This window comes from Danio aesculapii, chromosome 5 (assembly GCF_903798145.1).
Source record: "Danio aesculapii chromosome 5, fDanAes4.1, whole genome shotgun sequence".
NCBI lineage: Eukaryota > Metazoa > Chordata > Actinopteri > Cypriniformes > Danionidae > Danio > Danio aesculapii.
Window position 1 is genome coordinate 57,149,711 of NC_079439.1, and position 20,309 is coordinate 57,170,019.

Sequence of the window (20,309 nt, forward strand, 5' to 3'; positions counted from 1 at the left end):
TACAACATTATTAAATGAATGTTAACAGACGTAAACATACATGAGAGAGGAATGACCTTTTTTTGTTTTAGAAGATCAAATTGCGACAAAACGATGTGGGAAAAAGCAGGATGCAACTACACTGTGAACAATGCTGGGTTCCACACAATCAATTTGTGTTGAGGCAACATGAGGGAATTAACCCTTGAACTGCCCCACCAAGAAAAAAAAAATGGATTGCATTTCTTAACTCCTAATGTCACTGTTTAACACACTCAATGCATTTTTTGTTCCTCAACACATACCATAATTTCTAAATTATCAACCTCTACCAAATGGTTGATATGTCGGTTTATGGTAAAAGTACTGGAATTAATACACTATGAAAAATCTGAAAATATGAAGTGTAAGATCAATTTAAAAAAAATATTCAAAATAAAACATTTTTGAACACTAAATTATCTTTATTTTTTGCTATAAAATATTTCAGATTCTCATTAAACATTCTTTTTTTTTTTACAATAAAACCAAAATCAAGTGTAGTAGTGCAACAGAATTATGATTAATTTTATTTATCATTCAAACAGCAAACATAATTGTTTGAGTGTATCTTTTTGGGTAACCTTTTACTTGAAGGATGCTTACATAAGACTGCCATTGAACTATTATAATCATAACATGAAACATGAACTGAATTTAGATGAGAAGCATGCTTATGACAACAGTCATTAAGTGTCATTAGCTCAGTTATGTCATTTTAAATGCAAAGGTGACATTGTTTGGATGTCCTTGTTATAACAACTTGACATAAACAAACACTGTACATAATAACCTGTCTTTGGTCCCAGGAGGCACACAACGTCATAAGACGTTAATATTAGGTTAGATATACAGTAGGTCGTGTCATCGGGTGATCAAAATTCAATGTATACCCAGCGTCTAAGGACAACATTATTTTGACGTGAATAACGACCTCAAATTATGTTGATATTTGGTTGATTTTAGGTTGTGTTGGAAAGTTACCAAAATCTAACGTCAAACCAACATCTTAAACCAATGTCATAAATTGATGTCAAATACTGACATTTATTCGTCAGGTGTAGCAACCAAAATCCAACATCTGATAGACGTCATAGTGGTAACATCCACACAACATCAAGCTGTAACATCATTTAGGTTGGCCGTTGGACATTGTTGTGAGCCTAACATTGGGTTCTGACGTTCTGATTTTCATTCACAAACAAACTGCAAAATGCCCACGATGTTGGGGTTCAATCTGACATCATGTTGAAATTCTGTGCCTGCTGGGTTATGACAACATGACATTAACAGGACAACATGACTTGTCATAAATATGTTATAAACATGATTGTCATGACGCCTATATAATTGTGTTAACATAAATCTCAATGCATAGACAATAAAAATGAAGCTCTTAATTCTTTAAATCTTTTTCAGGACCTTTTAGCTTTATTAAAACATTTAACATTATTAAATAACATTTAAATATTAAGCAATATATGAGTTAAAACACAAAATGTTTTAAATTAATGACACTATATTTCATACATACCATATATTGATATACATTTCCAAAATATTTCATTAATTCTTAAGCATTAGGAGATGTCAGCCAAAGAGAACCATTAGTTGAAATATACGGGAAATGTCTCATTAACCAAAATGATATATTTACAATTGCTCTGCTTTTGTGAACGTATACCTTTAATTGTTGAACTAATTTCTCATTTAGTTTTCTTTTTCATATTCAGTTGTCTCCATAACTGTTCTTCAGTTTAAAATTATATAATTATTAATATAATTATTCTTCTCTGAATTGATTTATCCAGACTATACAGTATTTAGGTTATTAAGTAAATATAATAAAATCACCTAAAATGAAAGATAATCCCTTTACTTTTTCAGCTGAAAAGTAATTTCACACAACATTAGCACCTACACAACACATGTAGATACACATATTTGTACTGGTGTTATTTTCCGTATCAATAAAGCAAATTATGTTACACAGTATTAATAATGTAAAATAATTCAAATATATTGGACTTGTTTTGGAAGCCGCGGTTGCATATTTCACTATATTTTCACAAGCACTGGCAACAGCTAGTGTTACATCAGTGTTGCCGTATGTGGTGGAACTGAGCTTACATGTGGTAAACAGTGAATTAACTAATTAGTGGTTTAATGCAGACACTAGTGTTGCCACACACAGCATCACACACTTGAGTGTGAGTTAAGTCTTAGATCACAGACCCGTAAGCTTTTTGCACTTTTATCAACACAAACAACAAATGTGTTGTTATATATTTTTTATACTGGATCTTTAAATCTAGAATGAAACCAAAACCTATCAAATTTATCTTCTTAATGGCTGTTAATAGTTCTTTTTAATTAAGAATCACCAGTAAAAGTGAGATTATTATTATTTTAAGCTACAATTCTTTCTATTAACAAACCAATTATGAATTTTAGCTCAAAGTACTTAAAGCTGCTTATTAATAGCTATTAAGGTAGTTATTTTGAGAATTTGGTTATGAATAGGGATTATGATATCATCGGGTATGGTTATGATTTTTCAAGACAACTTAATTTTTTATGTTCATTCCACTTAATTACGTAAAAAAAAAAAATGAATTCCTTCATTCCTTCATGTTATCTCAACACTAATCAATTGTGTGGAGCAGCATTTTTTACAGTGTAGAATAAGCAAACATGTACTTTATAAGTACTAATACTATCTTAATAATAGTCAGTTAATAAGAAATAGAACTTAAGCTAAAGTGTTACCTTATTTTATGAGTAAAAATCTACTTTTATTCACAATTATTTATCATTTTTTTTTAAATAAATGCACAAAATAATAAACAGCACTGTACAAATGCTGGGTTCCACACAATTCCTTCATGTTGTACCAACACAAATCAATTAAACTAACTTAATTGTTTAAAAAAAAATTAAGTGCATTGAACATCAAAAAATTAAGTGGTCATCGAAAAAAAAAAAAAAAAAACGCAAGAATTGTGTTGCTTATTTTACATACGTAGAAAAAAAAAACATTTTTTTGAGTGAGTTTTTAACTTGACCAGCAAATCAGCATTATAATTATAATTACGTGACTATGTTATGTTTCATATTTCCAACACTATCTCAGGCCAATTCATAACTTTTTGATTTAGTGGGTAATTCATATGAATTTGTGCGATCTTGTTTATACATGATTTGCTTATCCCTCAGTGAAATTTGGGTTTGGTGTCACACCTTCTTTTAAAAATTGACTATATTCATAACCCTTTATCAGTATCTCGGTCATTTATAGCTTCTGTTAAAGGGGTTAAAGTTGTGGCCGTTTCCAGAGTAATATTATAATTAGAAAATTTATTAAAATAAAAAATAAAGGTAAAATGACATTTAACATTGTGTAAAGTACTAATCACATTAAGAAATTTACTGTTAAATTAATGCTGTAAAAATTTAAACTTAATAAATGGATTTGACTGTTTTTGCGTTTGTTGTTTGACACTTAATTTACGTATTTTGACACTTAAGACACGTAATTTATGTTTGTGTGATACACCATTGTGTATTCACAATATTAATGTTTGTTTCGTTATGTATTTATTAATTTATTAATTTATATACTGTCAAAAAGTAATTTATTATCACTACTAATGACTGTGTTTGAAACAAAATAACATCAGCAGTTGAGAAAGCTTGCGCTTTGGGTTACCATGGCGATACTCATTGTTTTTACTACAGATGCTACTATGCTGCGCCTGGGGAAAGACACTGAAGTCTCAATGTGATTTTGTTTCTCCTGATAATTCAGGTATGTTTTATAAAAAAAAAGTCAATGTGTTTATTATAATTCATGTAAAAACATATGAGTACACATTTCCTATGTGTTTTAAAGTGAATAGCTTAATTACAGTTGTTTATTGTGTAGCGTGATTCAGATGAAAGTACTGGTAAAATGACAGTTGGTTTGAGTTATGTTTGTTAAAACTGACTCCCCAATAAATAAAATGTATTTTACTCAGTATGTGATAATTGAACAGAAAATGACTTATTTGTATATATTGGTTGTATATTTGCTAATGTATAAAGTTTATGAGAGTAGAGAGTAACATTGGGAATTGGTGTCAAGTGTAACTGTTACAATTTAAATGATACAAATAACAGACGCATGATTGTTCTGTCAGCTTAGTAGTTTTATGGTAAATGGTTATACACAGAGAAACAAAAAGGAAAAAGATGGTTGAAAAAGAATTTAAAGTGTATTCTGTATCATACTGATAAATATACAGAAGGTATAATAATTATATGTGTTAATGATAAGAGAGTACAGAGTGTATAAGTATTTGAAGAATTCGTTGTGGTTAAAAAAAGAGAAAAACAAAGAGAACAAAACTGAATGTTTGATTAATTGAAACATGATGTGTGAGGATATATTTTCAGTACATGATTTGTGAAGACATGTTTGCTATAATATGACTGTTAATAAACAGATGCTACTATGCTACAAGTCTCAATGTGATTTTGTTTCTCCTGATAATTCAGGCACTTTTAATCTGTTTACGAGTTCCGCTGCCAGGACCCGTAACATTTGTACCAAATGTGTGGTTTTTAAGGATTTAACAAACTTAATATAGGTAAAAAAATAATACAATTGTGTAAGCATTCCCTAAAAACACAAGTTTCATGGAAAAATAGTAACTTAAAATACTGTTTAGATTATTAGGACGAATAAGTACATTTTACTTTTAAAAAACACATTTGACTTAAAACTACAAGTTGAAAATTGATTAAACTGAGTTAATGTTACTTGAAAGTACAAGTTGAGAATATGCAAAGTCTAATAGGACAAACTAAAATGAAATAGGTTCGAAACCCTCAAAAGGCTGATGTAGTTGCCTCAATTTTTTTAAAGTTAAACATACACAGTATTTTTTGTGTGGAATCGTATGTAATCATACAAATTAGCCACTAAACAGACTAAATGTAAAATAGTTAAATTTCCTTGTGAGATCAGGCTTGTATTTCAGATGCACTTTTGTGTATGAACAGCATGCCATATGAAAAAATACATATCATGAATTACAAATATGCAGATTTTAAACACCAAAACAGATTTTTACAACTCCAAAGTCTCTTAAAACACATCTAAAAATGACGTTTCCTGTTTGTTCCAACTACTTATTTCAAATAAGCTGTAGCAACAATTCCTAAGGTTTTTTTTGCAACAACCTAATTGTTTTATGTTCAATCCACTTAAATCTGGTACTTAATAAATTACTTAATTACTTCATGTTGTCCCAAAATGAATTGATTGCGTGGAACCCAACATTTTTACAGTGCACATGATTCAGGATGTCAAACACTGTAAAAAATGCAGGGTTCCACACAAATCCTTCATGCTGTCCCATCACAAATTTTTTAAGTTAACTTAAATGTTTTTACAAATTTACGAGGATTGAACATAAAACAGTTAAGTTGTCCCCAAAACAAACTTAAGTAATGTGTTGTTTTAACTTTTTTTAATAAGTATTTGAACAAGCAGCAAAAGTTATTTTTTTTGAGTGTGAAAATAAGCAGAGACACATTTTTTTTTTCGTAATTTTCTCTTTCCTTGCCTGATGATTTGACTTGTGGCAACCAGATAACATTCCCCAGATCTGATTTCTTAGCTTCTTAAACAAAATGACAGTGCTGACACTGGGATAAAGACTGGATGTGAAAAACAAATCAGATTTTGAGCTGATCACACAGAGATTGCATGTGTGAACAAAGCCTAAGAGATCTTGGGTCCTGGGAGGAAACAAAATCAAAGGCACTCAAATTGAGGTCAAATGCAAATGCAGTGACACAATAGTATTGTGTGTGCATTTCTGTATAAAACTGAAAAAAAAAAAAAAAACATGGCACAAAGAGACTTTGTTTACAACAGATTTAATTTACCAAGCTAAATGCATGCTAGAAGCTATATGTAAGTATCAACACACACAATTAACATCAAATAAATAGACTTATACAGCAGTATGGTCTTGGTCATACACTAATTACAACGTTTTTGCTACTTTTCTTAATTTGTTCAAATATTTTTTAATGATCTGATGTTAAATGTCAAAGCTTAATCTCTACAGCTGGATTTCAAACAGATGACATCTTTCTACTGTTGTATGGTACATGCGTCACACCGCCAGGCCTACGCCAAGGCAAGATATAGATTGACGATTTGCTCCAAAATTGGATTAGCATAACCGAATCAGATCATATTTCCATTTTAATGGCCCATTTGAATGAATTTAATTAGAGATTTACATCAAAAAAGAAAGACCTCTGTAAGTGAGCAATAACGATACTAGTGAGTTCCCAGAATATTTTCCATCGTGATTAATTCTGGAGAGGTTCCTCATGAAATATGCCTGTGCTGATATTCTGCCGTGCCCGGTGTGACAACACCCTCGCTTCAATTTGTCATAATCACAGTAAATGGGCTGTATGAAGAATGACATTCGGGTCTCTCGAGCTCTGTAGCTGCTTTGTATCTTACACAGCCCTCGGTGGCCCAGCTTTAAAGCTTTTAACAACTCCATTAATTAAACTATAGCAATGTTTTATCACCCTCGCAAGTATTAGGAAGATCAAAACAAACATGCGACAAAATAAAAGCAAACATGGACTGTAAGTGGGAATCATTACGTATAAAAAGTAGTCAGAGTGCAAGTGATGACAAATAGGCTGTAAATAAAGTATTTTTTTGTAAACCACCATTTGCGGAAAAAACAGATATACACTAACCGGCCACTTTATTAGGTACACCTCTCCAGCCGCTCGTTAATGCAAATTTCTAAACAGCCAATCACATGGCATGCATTTAGGCATGTAGACATATTCGAGATGATCTTCTTCAGTTCAAACTGAGCATAAGAATGGAGAAGAAAGTTAATTTAAGTGACTTTGAATGGGGCATGGTTGTTGGTGCCAAATGGACTGGTCTGAGTATTTCAGAAACTGCTGATGTAATGGGATTTTCATGCACAACCATCTCTACGGTTCCAGCAGGATATCGCGCCATATCATAAAGCGTGGATCATCTCAGACTGGTTTCTTGAACATGACAGTGAGTTCACTGTACTCAAATGGCCTCCACAGTCACCAGATCTCAATCTTACAGAGCACCTTTGGGATGTGGTGGAACGAGAGATTTGCATCATGGACGTGCAGCTGACATATCTGCAGCAACTGCGTAATGCTATTATGTCAATATGTACCAAAATCTCTGAAGAATATTTCCAATACCTTGTTGAATCTATGCCATGAAGGATTAAGGCAGTTCTTAAGACAAAAGGGGGTCCAATCCGGTACTAAATACACTAATAAAGTGGCCAATGAGTGTATTTATGTAGTTTGAAGTCTAATGTTTGAGAAAATATAAGGAGTCATTAACTTTTTCAATTCTTTAACAGTAAATAATTACTGAACTGCAAATATGTACTTTAATGTAACAGCAAAAAGTAATACAACACTTAACCCTTGTGTAATTGTTCAAACTTACTACCATTTCATTATGTTAGGGGCTGTTTTTGCCTCATTGACTTTCATTATAATGACATTTAATTGCAAAACCATCACACCATATAGTCATGCATTCTTGATTGTTGGTTGTTTTCCCTGTTAGGAAGAGGTAAGATTTGTAATGTTTACTGGTGATGATAATATATGATGATATACACATCTTGCATGGGCTCCTTTAACTAATCAAAGTTTTCTGTGGAATTTCCATAGATGACATGGTTTTCAGTGACAAAACGTATTAGGTTCCTGTTTTTAGAAATATTTGTATGAAAAATAATTTAAAACATGTAATGACACAAGTCCATGGAATTCAAAGAAATTTTCTGCATTATAAATTATGACGATACTAATTAGGGCTGCATGTTATTGGAAATATTTGACGTAAATTGCGATATATATAATAAATAATTTCACCAGATAGCTTGAATAGCTCTATTTAGAAAAAAAATCATTAATTTAGACTTATTATTCTGAAATACTATGGCTGTTATTCTGGATTTTTTATAGGAAGATAGGAGTAAAATATTTTACATCACAGTATTCAGGTACAGAAATTGAATAACAGAATGTAAAATAACACTGCATAGTATTTATGGTATAAATACATCTTTATTAGAGTTACAAACACGATTTCATTTTCCTGAATACTTTAAATTCTCATGCCTAAATTCTTATGGTGGGTACACACCAGACATGGATGAAGCGTCAAGTGCGAGTGATTCACATGTTAAGTCAATGTAAAGATGCGAATAGACATCTTGTGGTGCATTTTGTGTAAATGAGGCGGTGTGGATGACCCAATTTGTGTGAATGAAGCGGCACGAATTGAGCATTTTGTACATTTGAATCTGAATCGCGCACTTCGCTTGAGTTGGAACGTCTGAACTCTAGTGGACATTCGTGCCACCTTAACCAATCAGGAGCTTGCTCTTGTAAGACCGTGATTAAGACGTAGTGCCTGTTGTTGGTGTCCCGAGGAGAAATCCTCCTGCTGACACCGGAAACAGCTCATCAAACTGGGCTCGGCTCAGTCTGAAGCACCACTGAAAGATCCACCATCCAGATACAGTTTCTAGAGGAGTTGATCAACTCACAGAGCTGGGTGCACCTCAGAAAGGATCTAGTGGACTCAGACACAGCGCCAAACACATCTACACTGTTTTTCAGCCTTCCTAAAGCTCATAAAGCACAGCTATTGTCTCAATAAAATCCATGTTTTCCATTTAGCAACGAAGCTAGAGTCACCGAGCAGACAGAAGCCCTGCTTATCACGCAAACACGCATCTATTGTTAAGTGAATTCGACGTGCGAATGAAGTGCGTAAACTCAAGATGTTCATGTGTATATTTACGCGCGAATAGCCCAATTTATTTGCGCATACTGCGTCCGGTGTGCATAGAGCATTACATAGTCACAAACCTTAAAAACACATGTAAATGGTAAACTTTCACTCTATTATGTTTAAACACCTAAAAAAAACTGCGTTCGGAATTGTAACTCCTGGTAAATTATAATCCAAAACATATCAACTCAACATTGGACTTCATGAGATGTGACTATTGCGCATGTGCACATTGCTGAAACCATATATTTTGCAGCCCTAATACTAATTATATAGATTTTCGTCATGTGTGGGAGTGAAAATGCAACATCAACAACCCAAGTACATTCATATGCTCACATTAGCGGTGTGTCTTACCTGCGGTCGGGTAAGATTGGCACCCTCCAGCCCTTGATGAAGCTCAGTCTGTTGTCTGAGAGCTCCACTTTAAGGGGCAGTTTGGGCACCCAGACAGTGAGCTCAAGAGGGGCACTCAGGTGCTCATAGCTGAAAATCACCCGAGCGTTCATGGAGCCACGCGTCTCTTTTCCATTCACAAACACATAGTCACAGTTCATGGACACCTGTTGAGGAGAGCAAAGAGACATTTGATTGCTTTTGCTACATTCTCTGGAGAGTCTACACAGTACAAAAGCCCTTCACGGTGCAAGAGAATGATAGTTTAAAGTAGAGATGTGAATTAAAACTTTTATTTGAAATCCCACATATAAATATTTGCTGAAAGAAAAAGCCCCCAAATATTAGTTCCATAGCAGTCTACAAACCCAGTCTACAGAGTATTGCATCACTAAATTGAAGACTCTGAAGAGGACTGAACAAGCTTAGGGTATTTTTCAACCCAGGCTCATTATTGATATGTACCCCTATATTCATTTCTGAAGATTGCAAAAAATACACCCCAGGAGGTAGTTTTTTTCTAGCGAATCCACTAGAGGCCGCTGTGTGTGCTTTTTCAGATCTCAAAAATTCTCGCGAGTGCCATTCGCGCCTGCTGTTCTCCGTAAACCCACCAGAGGCCACTGTTGACTGACTGACTGACCGACCAACCAATGCCTCCACCAACCCCCTTCCCTAAACCCAACCGATAGTACTTTCAAAAGCACTGATTGACCCGATCATCACCTTCCCTAAACCTAACCGATAGTGTTTTCAAAAGCAATCCAGAAAAAGAAAAGCCCTCACCTGATTTTTACCATGTTTTCAGATATTACCACGTTCTCACCCTGTTATTTACTTGTTTAATTTATTTTTTGCCTTTGTTTTTGTTTAACCTGCTTTCTGGAACCATTCTTTATTTTAAAGACAAAATGCAGCCATATGTAGCTCTGGCTACATAATTCGTGCTCTCCAGAAATGTATACGGGTGTATGTTTTCACAAAGAGCCTGTGTTGATATATTTTGAGCAACATGCTTTACAGAAACACTGCACTTTTTTGAAAATAGGCTCAATTTACAACTTCCCTAAAGTTAAACGATTGAGTTTTACAATTTGTAAATTGTATTTAGCTAATCTCTGGGTCTGGCGAGAGCACTTTTAGCTTAGCATAAATAATTGAATCCGATTAGACCGTTAGACCGTTAAACGGTCAGTAATATGTTTTATTATTATTATTTAGCAGCCAATAAATTAGCAAACAGTTCAGCTTATTAAAATGAGCTATTATAAAGTAATATAATCTGATTAAAGAGCAACGAATGAATCTAATTTATTATGATTTTTCCCTTGATTACATTAAATAACAGAGGTGTCACTTTAAAAATGCACACATCCAACGTTATAATGAAAGCATTCGATTGCAGAATACGTTTGTGAAACAGCATCTATTTATCACTATGGAGCATGTCAGCTGACAGTCAGGCACTGCTACATGATTGTTTTGAGGATTGCATAGGAGTGACAACGGCACCTGTAAGGAAAAGGAAAGGGAATCCCGATGTTTTTATATTTTTTTCAAAGTGTTTCATGCCTAAATAAAACCAAAGCACAGAAAAGACTCACATTTAACAGCCAGGGGCAGCTCCTGGTGGTTCGGTGGTATGGGTTGTGTATAGGGATGATCGGCTCTTTAATGTTTATTGCCACCCTTCAGAGAAAGACTCGGAAATACGGGAGAAATACGGGAAAATACCTTTACAGGATGATAGCGGGATAGAACTGTAAAATACGGGAGAATCCCAGGAAAAACGTGAGGGTTGACAGGTATAGGTTGCAGTAGGTGCAATGATATTACCCAGCGCCTAAAATAGTCCCCAGTTAGGTAACTATGCAACACCACTGTGTAATACAATTTCCAAAATCAACTTTTAAAAAAAAAAAAAAAATTTATGAGATGCTAAGGAGTCAATGATTTCATTCCAAGCTAAGCTAAAAGTGCTAACGCCACACCCAGATTAGCTTAATGGATTCAAAATTGTTAAAACTCAACAGTTTAACTGTAGGGGAGTTGTGAAATGAGCCTGTTTACAAAAAAAGTGCAGCGTGTCTTTAAAGATTCTAAATTTTAAAACACTGGAAATATACATTGAGACGACTGTATTGTGTTACTATAACCCTTCTGGTTCTGTTTGTCCTGGTCCTAGCTGCATTCAAATCAGCATTTCCAGCTTGATAGGCAGGCACTAACAAGATGATAAATTAGCTAGAGCAAGAAGAGCGAGGTTTACTTCCACAGCTCTTAATAACTGGCTTCTATTAAAAACAACACATCTAAACCACACTCCTATCTGGGTCACGGTACCAATGGATACAGGGTGGTTCCATTCACACTGCACCAGATAAGGTAAAGTCTGCCATTTTCAGGATGGAAAGCAGAATAAATAACAGGGTCCATGGAAGGAACAAATTGCTCATATAACTCCTACTAGCTCCCACTAGCCTAGGCATCAATTTCACTAAGCCCCCATAACCTCACTAAAAACTGCAGCCTTTAATGGACACTAGTTTGCATCGTAAGACTAAGAAAGGGAAGTTTACCTACACCGCTTTTACTAGCTGGCTTCCATGATATTCATCTCCTTTCACCTCATTTCTATCTGGGTCACGGCACCAACACTTTAGTTCCACTCGGCTTGCTATGAATATTGCTATAAATGGATCCAAGCCACTCTATTCAGCATAGGATGGGTGTAAACTAAGAAAAACCCTAAGGACTGCAGCATATAGCATCAGCCACTAATGTGTAATGTGTAGGGAATAAAGTTTACTAGCTAGATTCCACTCAGACCCCTTAACTTTACTCATGTCCAGGTCAAGGGACCAATTTAACGAAATGGCTGCTGTTTCCTATTTCCAAGTTTCCAAGATGTGATGTGGCCACACTAACAAAGACCCTACAGACCACATCCAGTGTCAGTTGCAAGGTTGCACTCACCCCTTTTAACCAAATCCTGGGCATGGTACCAAGGTAACTATTCTGGATCTACCTACTGTGCTACAAGCTTTTTTCAACCAAGTGTTTTTAAAACAGGAGGTGAGCACACTGACAAGGACCCTAAAGACCACAGGCTATAATATCAGTTGATAGTGTGGCTCTTAAGGTCAATGAGTAAGGTTTAATCGCATAGTTCCTAGTAGATATGTTCCATCAAACGTATCTGCCTTAACCTCACTCCTATCAAATTAACGGCACCAAAATATCCACTTTGATTTCACTCAGCATCCTACAAAAGGGATTTAAGGGAGTGAAGTTTACTCACACATCACCTACTAGCTTGCTGCCATGATTTTCAACATTACACTGTACACTTTAGAAGCAGTAGATGAATACGAGACTAAGAATTAAAACATTTATTTGATTAAACTTAAATAAAATGACATCTCAATATCTCAATAGTTGCCCCCAAATTGATGCCAGCTGCATAGCTTCAGCACTACACCACAACAATGTGGACTCGGAAAGAAATTAGGGGCATTTCTTTATCATCTCGGACCACAAGCAACATGCAAAACAGTTCAAGTGAAAAATATGCCTGTGCTGTGCTACATTCAGCAGTTCTTTATTTATTTGATCCAAGAACACACCTCCTATGACTATTAGTGTTATTTGCTGAGCTAAGTAGACAGTAGTATTGTATGGGAGTGGTCCTCAACCACCAGGCTGTGGACCAGTACCAGTCCATGGATCAATTGGTACCAGGCCACACAAGAAACAATTAATTAATTCCGTTTCCGAGTCTGAATGGTCCCCCCCCCCCCCCCCCCCCCCCACTGATTATGTTTTCACCCAACCTCTGTTTACCAGATAGAAGATTTTTTTCAACATATTTATAAGCACAATAGTTTTAATAGCTCATTTCTAATAACTGATTTATTTTATCTTTGCCATGATGACAGTAAATAATATTTGACTAGATATTTTTCAAGACACTTCAATACAGCTTAAGGTGACATTTAAAGGCTTAACTAGGTTAATTAGGTTTACTAGGTAGGTTAGGGTAACTAGGCAAGTTATTGTATAACAGTGGTTTAATCTGTAGACTATTGAAAAAATATATAGCCAAAAGGGGCTTACAATTTTGTCCTTTAAATGGCTTTTAAAAAATTAAAAAACACTTTTATTCTAGCCGAAATTAAACAAATAAGACTTTTTCCAGAAGACAAAATATTATCAGACATACTGTGAAAATTTCCTTGCTCTGTTAAACATAATTTGGGAAATATTTAAAAAAGAAAAAAAATTCAAAGGGGGTCTAATGTTTCCGACTTCAACTGTACATCTCGGTCACTTGAGTGCCCAAATTTAACCCACAAACATCAAAATGAGTAAGAAATGGACGTCTTTGGAAAGTTTCTTTGCTAACAGGAAAAGGCCCAGTGAAGGACCTGCGATCTGCAAAGGAATACATCCGCAACCCATTTGTCAACAAATCAGGTGAATCCACCATGTCTGTGCAAGAGGATCAACTGCTGGAGATCGCAAATGACAATGGCCTTTTAGGGACCGTTTCGCATATTGCATCTTTTCTAGAGTTCGCGCAAGTTTGTTATTTCTAATGGCTAGTGTGTGTAAGTGGTGTGACGCGATCGCTCCTTCCAGGTGCACTCAGTTGGATGAATGCCGGAAGCACACTGCGAATCATGTGACAAGAACTGACCGATCAGCTTCAGCTCGTATGGGATATACACATTTGGTAGATTAATTATCTCAGACAAACACAGAAAACCCAAACCCTGCAGTGCTTTGCAATTTTTCTCCAAAAATAAAACTTGTATTAGAGTGACAACAATGTTTTGTCAGTTTGTCATCCTCTGAGAAAATGGTTGATGGTCACCTAGCATCCTACGAACCACCGTCTCCCCCGGTCCATGGTAAAATTGTCAAGTGTTGATTGGTACAAAGGGATAAAAAGGTTGGGGACCTCTGTTGTATGGGTAAAGGGTTAACACAATAATTACTCCCCACACACACACACATCACATTATTGTTAAATAATAATTGCAGTAAATGAACACATTTAATTGACAGGATTAATTATTTTTTCTCTCAAATCATTTACCAGCAGAATGAGTTAAAATGCCGCTCTGACTTACTCTCAAAGGCATAAAACATGAAAAACAATGCATTCAGAAGCATTTTAAAAAGCCCAAAAAGGGTCTTTTTACTCAAAACATGTTTCCTAAAATAACACCCCATAGGAACTGGGTCTGACAGCTTTTTTCCTGAGGCATTGTTTCTTTTTTTTTTTCAAAGCAGCAGTTGTTATTCAATGCGTTCAGTCTTTTTTCCTTTGTCAGAGCGTACAAACAGACCCACTAATGAACACACCACACACATTTTTTAAATCTTCGAGTTGTTGAAATTTCATTAACGCACACAAAGAGGTACCAAACAGAACTAAAAACTACTTTTCCTTGCTATTCCAACTGGCCTGCCAACACATCTCATATATACTCTCAGCAGTCTTTAATAATAAATTATTTACTGTAATAGATAGCCGAAGCTTTGCTTTGGGGTACCATCTATGATTTATCTAGGGGTCCAAGGCAACTGACACTGTAATCAGAGAACCTAATCTCCCTCAAATGGAGGTCGGGAGCTGCAGTCTCTCCAAGACCAGAGATTCATCATAGTGGGGGGGATATCTGTGTAATAAAATATGTAGTCCTGCCAGACAGCTCCCTCTCTTATCCATACCATCAATATGGGCAATTGATCAGAAGAGATGGCTCTCTCCACAGTAGACTTTAGGAGAATCTGTGGGAAAACTCTGCTTGCCCACTTCATTTCATTTTTTTTTAAAGGCAATGTTATTCAGTGGGAAAAACTATGAATCATACTGTTGATAAAACTGACATATGGTGAAAGAGCAGAGAGGATAACAGCAGTGAGAAGGAGGTACAAAGAACGCTTTTCATGTTCAAATGAAACATTTCCCTGCTCGGCCTAAATCTCGGTGTGAGGAATCGAGTAACCTATGCTTTTGATGGTCAAAAAAGTTATTGGAAATTTATTGAGGATATTTAAAATAAATTCATAGGGGTCAGTTATGATTCAAAACAGATAAATTGCTATTTCATGATGCAATTTCACTTTCCTATCTACTCACTTTCCTATCTACAATGGTCCTGTATGCCATATTCATTTATTTAACCCCCTCCTCTTCAGCACCTCCTCTTAAAAGGCCAGATTTACTAAACAGAGCAGCGCAAATCCAAAACAGTGTCGATCCCACATAATAAAATTTCTCTGGCCCAGCTTTGACCCACACGATCAGGTTTTGCTTGGCCCACATGCCGCAATGAATTACGGTATGTAACTGGACCAAGTCTGGCATCGAGGCCAAACGTAGACTGTATCTGTGTCAACTCACAGCCATGTTAATAACTCATAACTGGGCCTGAACTGGGCCAGATAGGTTGGTGTGTCATGATTACAATGAAATTGATTAACCCATGAAGCATTGCGCTTTAGGCACACTATTGACGTGCTTTTTCTCAAAGCGACCTGATTGGTAGAATCTTTTTGTACTGAAAGTTATTTTAATGTATTTTAAATGTGGGTCAATACAGGTCAAATTGCCATGGCCTACATATCAGTTTTTAACATCTGGGCCAAATACTACATTTTACATCTGGCCCAAATCTTGTGTGCTGCCAAACCCAGGCCATGTTTGGCCCACATGCTGTATGCCAGTGCCAGACGAATGCCTGCTGTGCCAGCTTTATGCCAAATCGAGGCCAGAATTCTTTGCTACATGGGATGGGTGTGGAAATATCTGTGGATGTTTTACTAATATTGCACACATTAATAAATTAATCTCATTAGCTATGTTTCAATCCACCAATGTTTATGCACATTTTGCTATAGCATAAATGATGCTTAATGGAAATGTCATGTGCATACATTTTAAATATGCGCAGAAAAAAAAAAACTTAAAAAACATGCACAACTAAAAAGGATACATTTTTTCTAATAAAAACTGTGCATAAACTACAATGAAAACACATTTTGTTGTATTGGTTTATTTAGTTATGGTTTAATATAAATTTGTCTTTATTTGGTTGTGGTATTGGTGTCTATTGTGATAGTTTAACGTAAATTTTTTTGTAAATGCATTTTTTTTGCTTTTTTTGTATTGTTTCTATTGTTTTATTCATGTATTTATTTATGTACTGTTTTGTATTGGTTTTAACGATGATTTAATGTAAAGTTGTTCTTTTATTTGTTGAACCTCGGCCACTAATAGTAATGGCTAATGGAGATCTAAAACAATAAACAATATTTAAAGAATAAATGGTAACGCTTTATTTTGATAGTCCATTTGAGTATTAGTAGACTGTCTGCTTAATATCTGTTGATACTGCTCCTTTAACAGATATTTAACTGACTCTAAGAAACTTTGCAAGTACAACTTACACTAACCCCAACCCCAACCCAACAGTCTACTTATAATCTAATGAGAATTAGTTGGCATGTAGACGCAACGTAACTTAAATTCAACAAACGGACCATCAAAATAAAGTGTGACCGAATAAATTCCAGCATGTGCATCAAAAATAGTCATGAGGTTTTTGTTTTAACAACAAACAAACTCAAAACCAATTTTTAAAATTCCTCAGCCAACTCTGCGCTCCCAAAGAGCGCTCTCATGCCTCTAAAAGCCACTCATTGCATTTCATCTTTGTCTTCTGCGGTACAAGTGATTTATTATATAGGAAAAAAGGTCCACATTGGCTTCTTCTACCACAGAAAATTCCATTTGTCTTTTAATATTTGGTGCCAAACATAAGGAAATAATATTTTTGTTCTCTTTGACTTTAGACTCTAGATTTGCAAATGTTTTATGCAATATATGTCTAATTTGGGGTGGCATTGTGGCTCAGGGGTTAGCACTGCAAGAAAATTGCTGGTTCAAGCACCAGCTGGGTCAGTTGGCGTTTCTGTGAGGAGTTTGCATGTTCTCCCTGTGTTCGCGTGGGTTTCCTCCGGGTGCTCCGGTTTCCCCCACAGTCCAAAGACATGCGCTATAGGTTAACTGAATAAGCTAAATTGTCAGTAGCGTTTGTGTGCGAAAGCAAGAGTGTATGGGTGTTTCCCATTGCTGGATTGCAGCTGGAGGGGCATCCGCGGTGTAAAGCATTAGTTGGATAACTTCTCGGTTCATTCCGCTGTGGCGAACCCTGATTAATAAAGGGACCAAGCCGAAGAAAAATGAATGGTTTCTATTCTATTTTCCAGTACTGGGTTGCGGCTGGAAGGGCATCCGCTGCGTGAAACATATCCTGAAATAGTTGGCGGTTCATTCCACTGTGGTGACCTCTGCTAATCAGGGACTAAGCCAAAGGAAAATGAATGAATGAATGAATTAATTATCATGAAGTAACTTTTTAAAATTCTCTTTGACTTCTTGCTTAATAACAATGATTTTTTTGCAAATGTTTTTTGCAATACTGCAGTTTTGCGCATACATCCAATTCGCATCTTTGGATGGAAACATAGCTATATTGTTGAGAAATCATGCTCTCGAATACCAAACAAATGGCATGGATGGTAGTAATAAGTAACTGATAATAGAGCAGCTTGAACATTTCTGAAAATATCTCCTTTAAGGTTCCACATTTCAGAAAATAAAAAGAATTACATTAAACTGATGGTAGAGTATATATTTTTGGTAAACAATTGCTTTTTTTCTAGTTTTGATGCACCCCCTCCCCTTTGGTCTCTTTAAATGGGGTATCCAACGAATAGAAGTTAACAAAAACAAAAGTACAGTATAACAAATGAAAGATCAATAGAATACAATTATACAAAAAAAAGGCAATCATTCTGCAGGTGCAGGTGGCACACAACAAAGGCAGCTGTAGTCTGCAATACTGAGCATGTTCTGTCTGGTTCCTAGTGAGTCTAGAGTCTCATAAATGTGTTTCTGCTGTGCCACTTCTGTTGACGTGTGCTCAGTCTTGACCCGCTTGCTCCTGGGGCTTCTAATAAACTTGGATGGATAATTTTAAGTCAAAAGCAGTTAAGGACTGTGGTTGTCACGAGCCAGCAGGGGTCAGTTGAAAATACATTTTACATGCCAGCCAGAAGTCAGCGTACCATAGAATCCCTAATCTGCCTTGGCACCTTGCGTGGTTCCAGAGGAGTGGCAGGGGCGAGGTCAAGATAGTGCCGCCCATTGAGAAGCCTCCAGCTATACACACACACATGCCAGCTGCGTTTAATCCAACAAGTGCCCTCTGTAACCCTCCACCATCCAGGCTGCCTTCGCACAGTTAACAGATGTACTTTTATCTGTGTTGATGGTATCATGTGAAGGCCGACTATACATGGTTAAAGATGAACATGCAGCCTACAGCTTGATGCAGAAGCAGATGATTTCGATTTAACGTGACAGCTAGTTTCTATACAGAAATAGAACTGTTTCTCACTTCAAATCCAAAGAAATCCAGTCCTGAATTCTTATTGATCAAAACAATGCTTCAGCTTTGCTAGATTTAAAGGCACAGTATGTGATTTTTTTAAACTAGAGGGTATACAATCATAACAAATAAAGGTGCAGTTTGATGATGCAGTGACTGAGTGTGGAATCATGGGAGTTGTTGTCTTTGTGACATTCTATGAGACTCCTGCAGAACTCATGTTGCCAACACAGGCTCATTCTGAAAACGTAGCCCTATATAAGTTTCTGGAGATCGCGAATTATGTAGACACAAGTACGTATGGCTGCATTTCGTCTTCAAAACAAACGCTATGTGGCCGTATGACACCGTTCATTTACGCGCTTGCCAGCTGGTTGCTTACCTTCGTATAGACGGCTCTCCCGCTGTTACCAGTTAGCTCGCCATGTATGTCAGTGGACTTGAGACGCAGAGAGGAGTTGACCACAACAACAGGGTACGAGTCCAGTGAAGAACGGTTACAGAAAGAGGGTAAGACAAAAACAGAAGCCAAAAAATAAAATAAACAAATAGATAACGAGGTGAGAATGTGGTAAAATCTGAAAACGTGGTAAACAAATCAGGTGAGGGCTTTTCTTTTTCTGGATTGCTTTTTTAAAAAGTCGGTTGGGTTTGGGGAAGTGGGTGGGTGGGTCAATCTGTTCATTTAAAAAAACTATTGGTTTGGTTTAGGGAAGCAGGAGGGGGGATCGGTCGGTTGGTCAGTAAGTCAGTCATTCAGTCAGTCAAACAGTCAGTCAACAGCGATTTTACGCAAATCCAACAGTGGATTTACGCAAGAACAGCAGGCGCGAATGGCACTCGCGTGAGAAATTTGAGATCTCAAAAAAACATAAACAGCAGCCTCTTGTGGATTCGTGAAAACAAAAACTGCAAAAATATGTCGCTCCTAGGACATATTTGATACTCTACAGAAATGTTTATAGAGGTACATTTCCAGAATAAGCCTTGGTTGCATGTTTCTGAATGAGCTAAATGTATTCAAAGCTTATTATCATGGTAGTACAAAGAAGGCTGAAAGCTGTCGAAGCGGAGCGAGAGCACTGAAATTAAAATTAAATTGCTGATTAAAGACGAGCACAACGCAGCATGAAAATAAATAACATTGTTTTAGTGGTTTTTGGATATCTGAATGTAAAAAAAAAAAAAACTACTTACAGTTGAAGTCAGAATTACTTATATATTTTTCCCCAATTTTTGTTTAACGAAAATAAGATTTTTTTAAACACATTTCTAAACATAATAGTTTTAATAATGCAGTACTAATTTTATCTTTGCCATGATGACAGCACATAACATTTTACTAGATATTTTTCAAGATATTGGTTATTAGAATTGTTAGAGATATTGGCAAGTTAGAGTAATTAGGCAAGTCATTGTACAATGATGGTTTGCTCTGTAGACATTTGAAAAATATATTGTTTAAGGGGGCGAATAATATTAACCCTAGATTTTTTTTTTTAATTAAAAGCCAAAATAAAACAAATAAG

General features: G+C 35.8%; 1 protein-coding gene across 2 annotated transcripts in view; it reads right to left on the reverse strand.

Moving 5' to 3' along the window:
* Positions 1-20,309, reverse strand: part of tmem132e (transmembrane protein 132E) — a 601,474-nt gene that overhangs the window by 33,724 nt on the left and 547,441 nt on the right. For both annotated transcript variants that reach the window (XM_056458536.1, XM_056458535.1), the window contains exon 6: positions 9,275-9,480. In XM_056458536.1, coding sequence (XP_056314511.1) covers positions 9,275-9,480 — 206 coding nt within the window. The remainder of the gene's footprint in view (positions 1-9,274; positions 9,481-20,309) is intronic.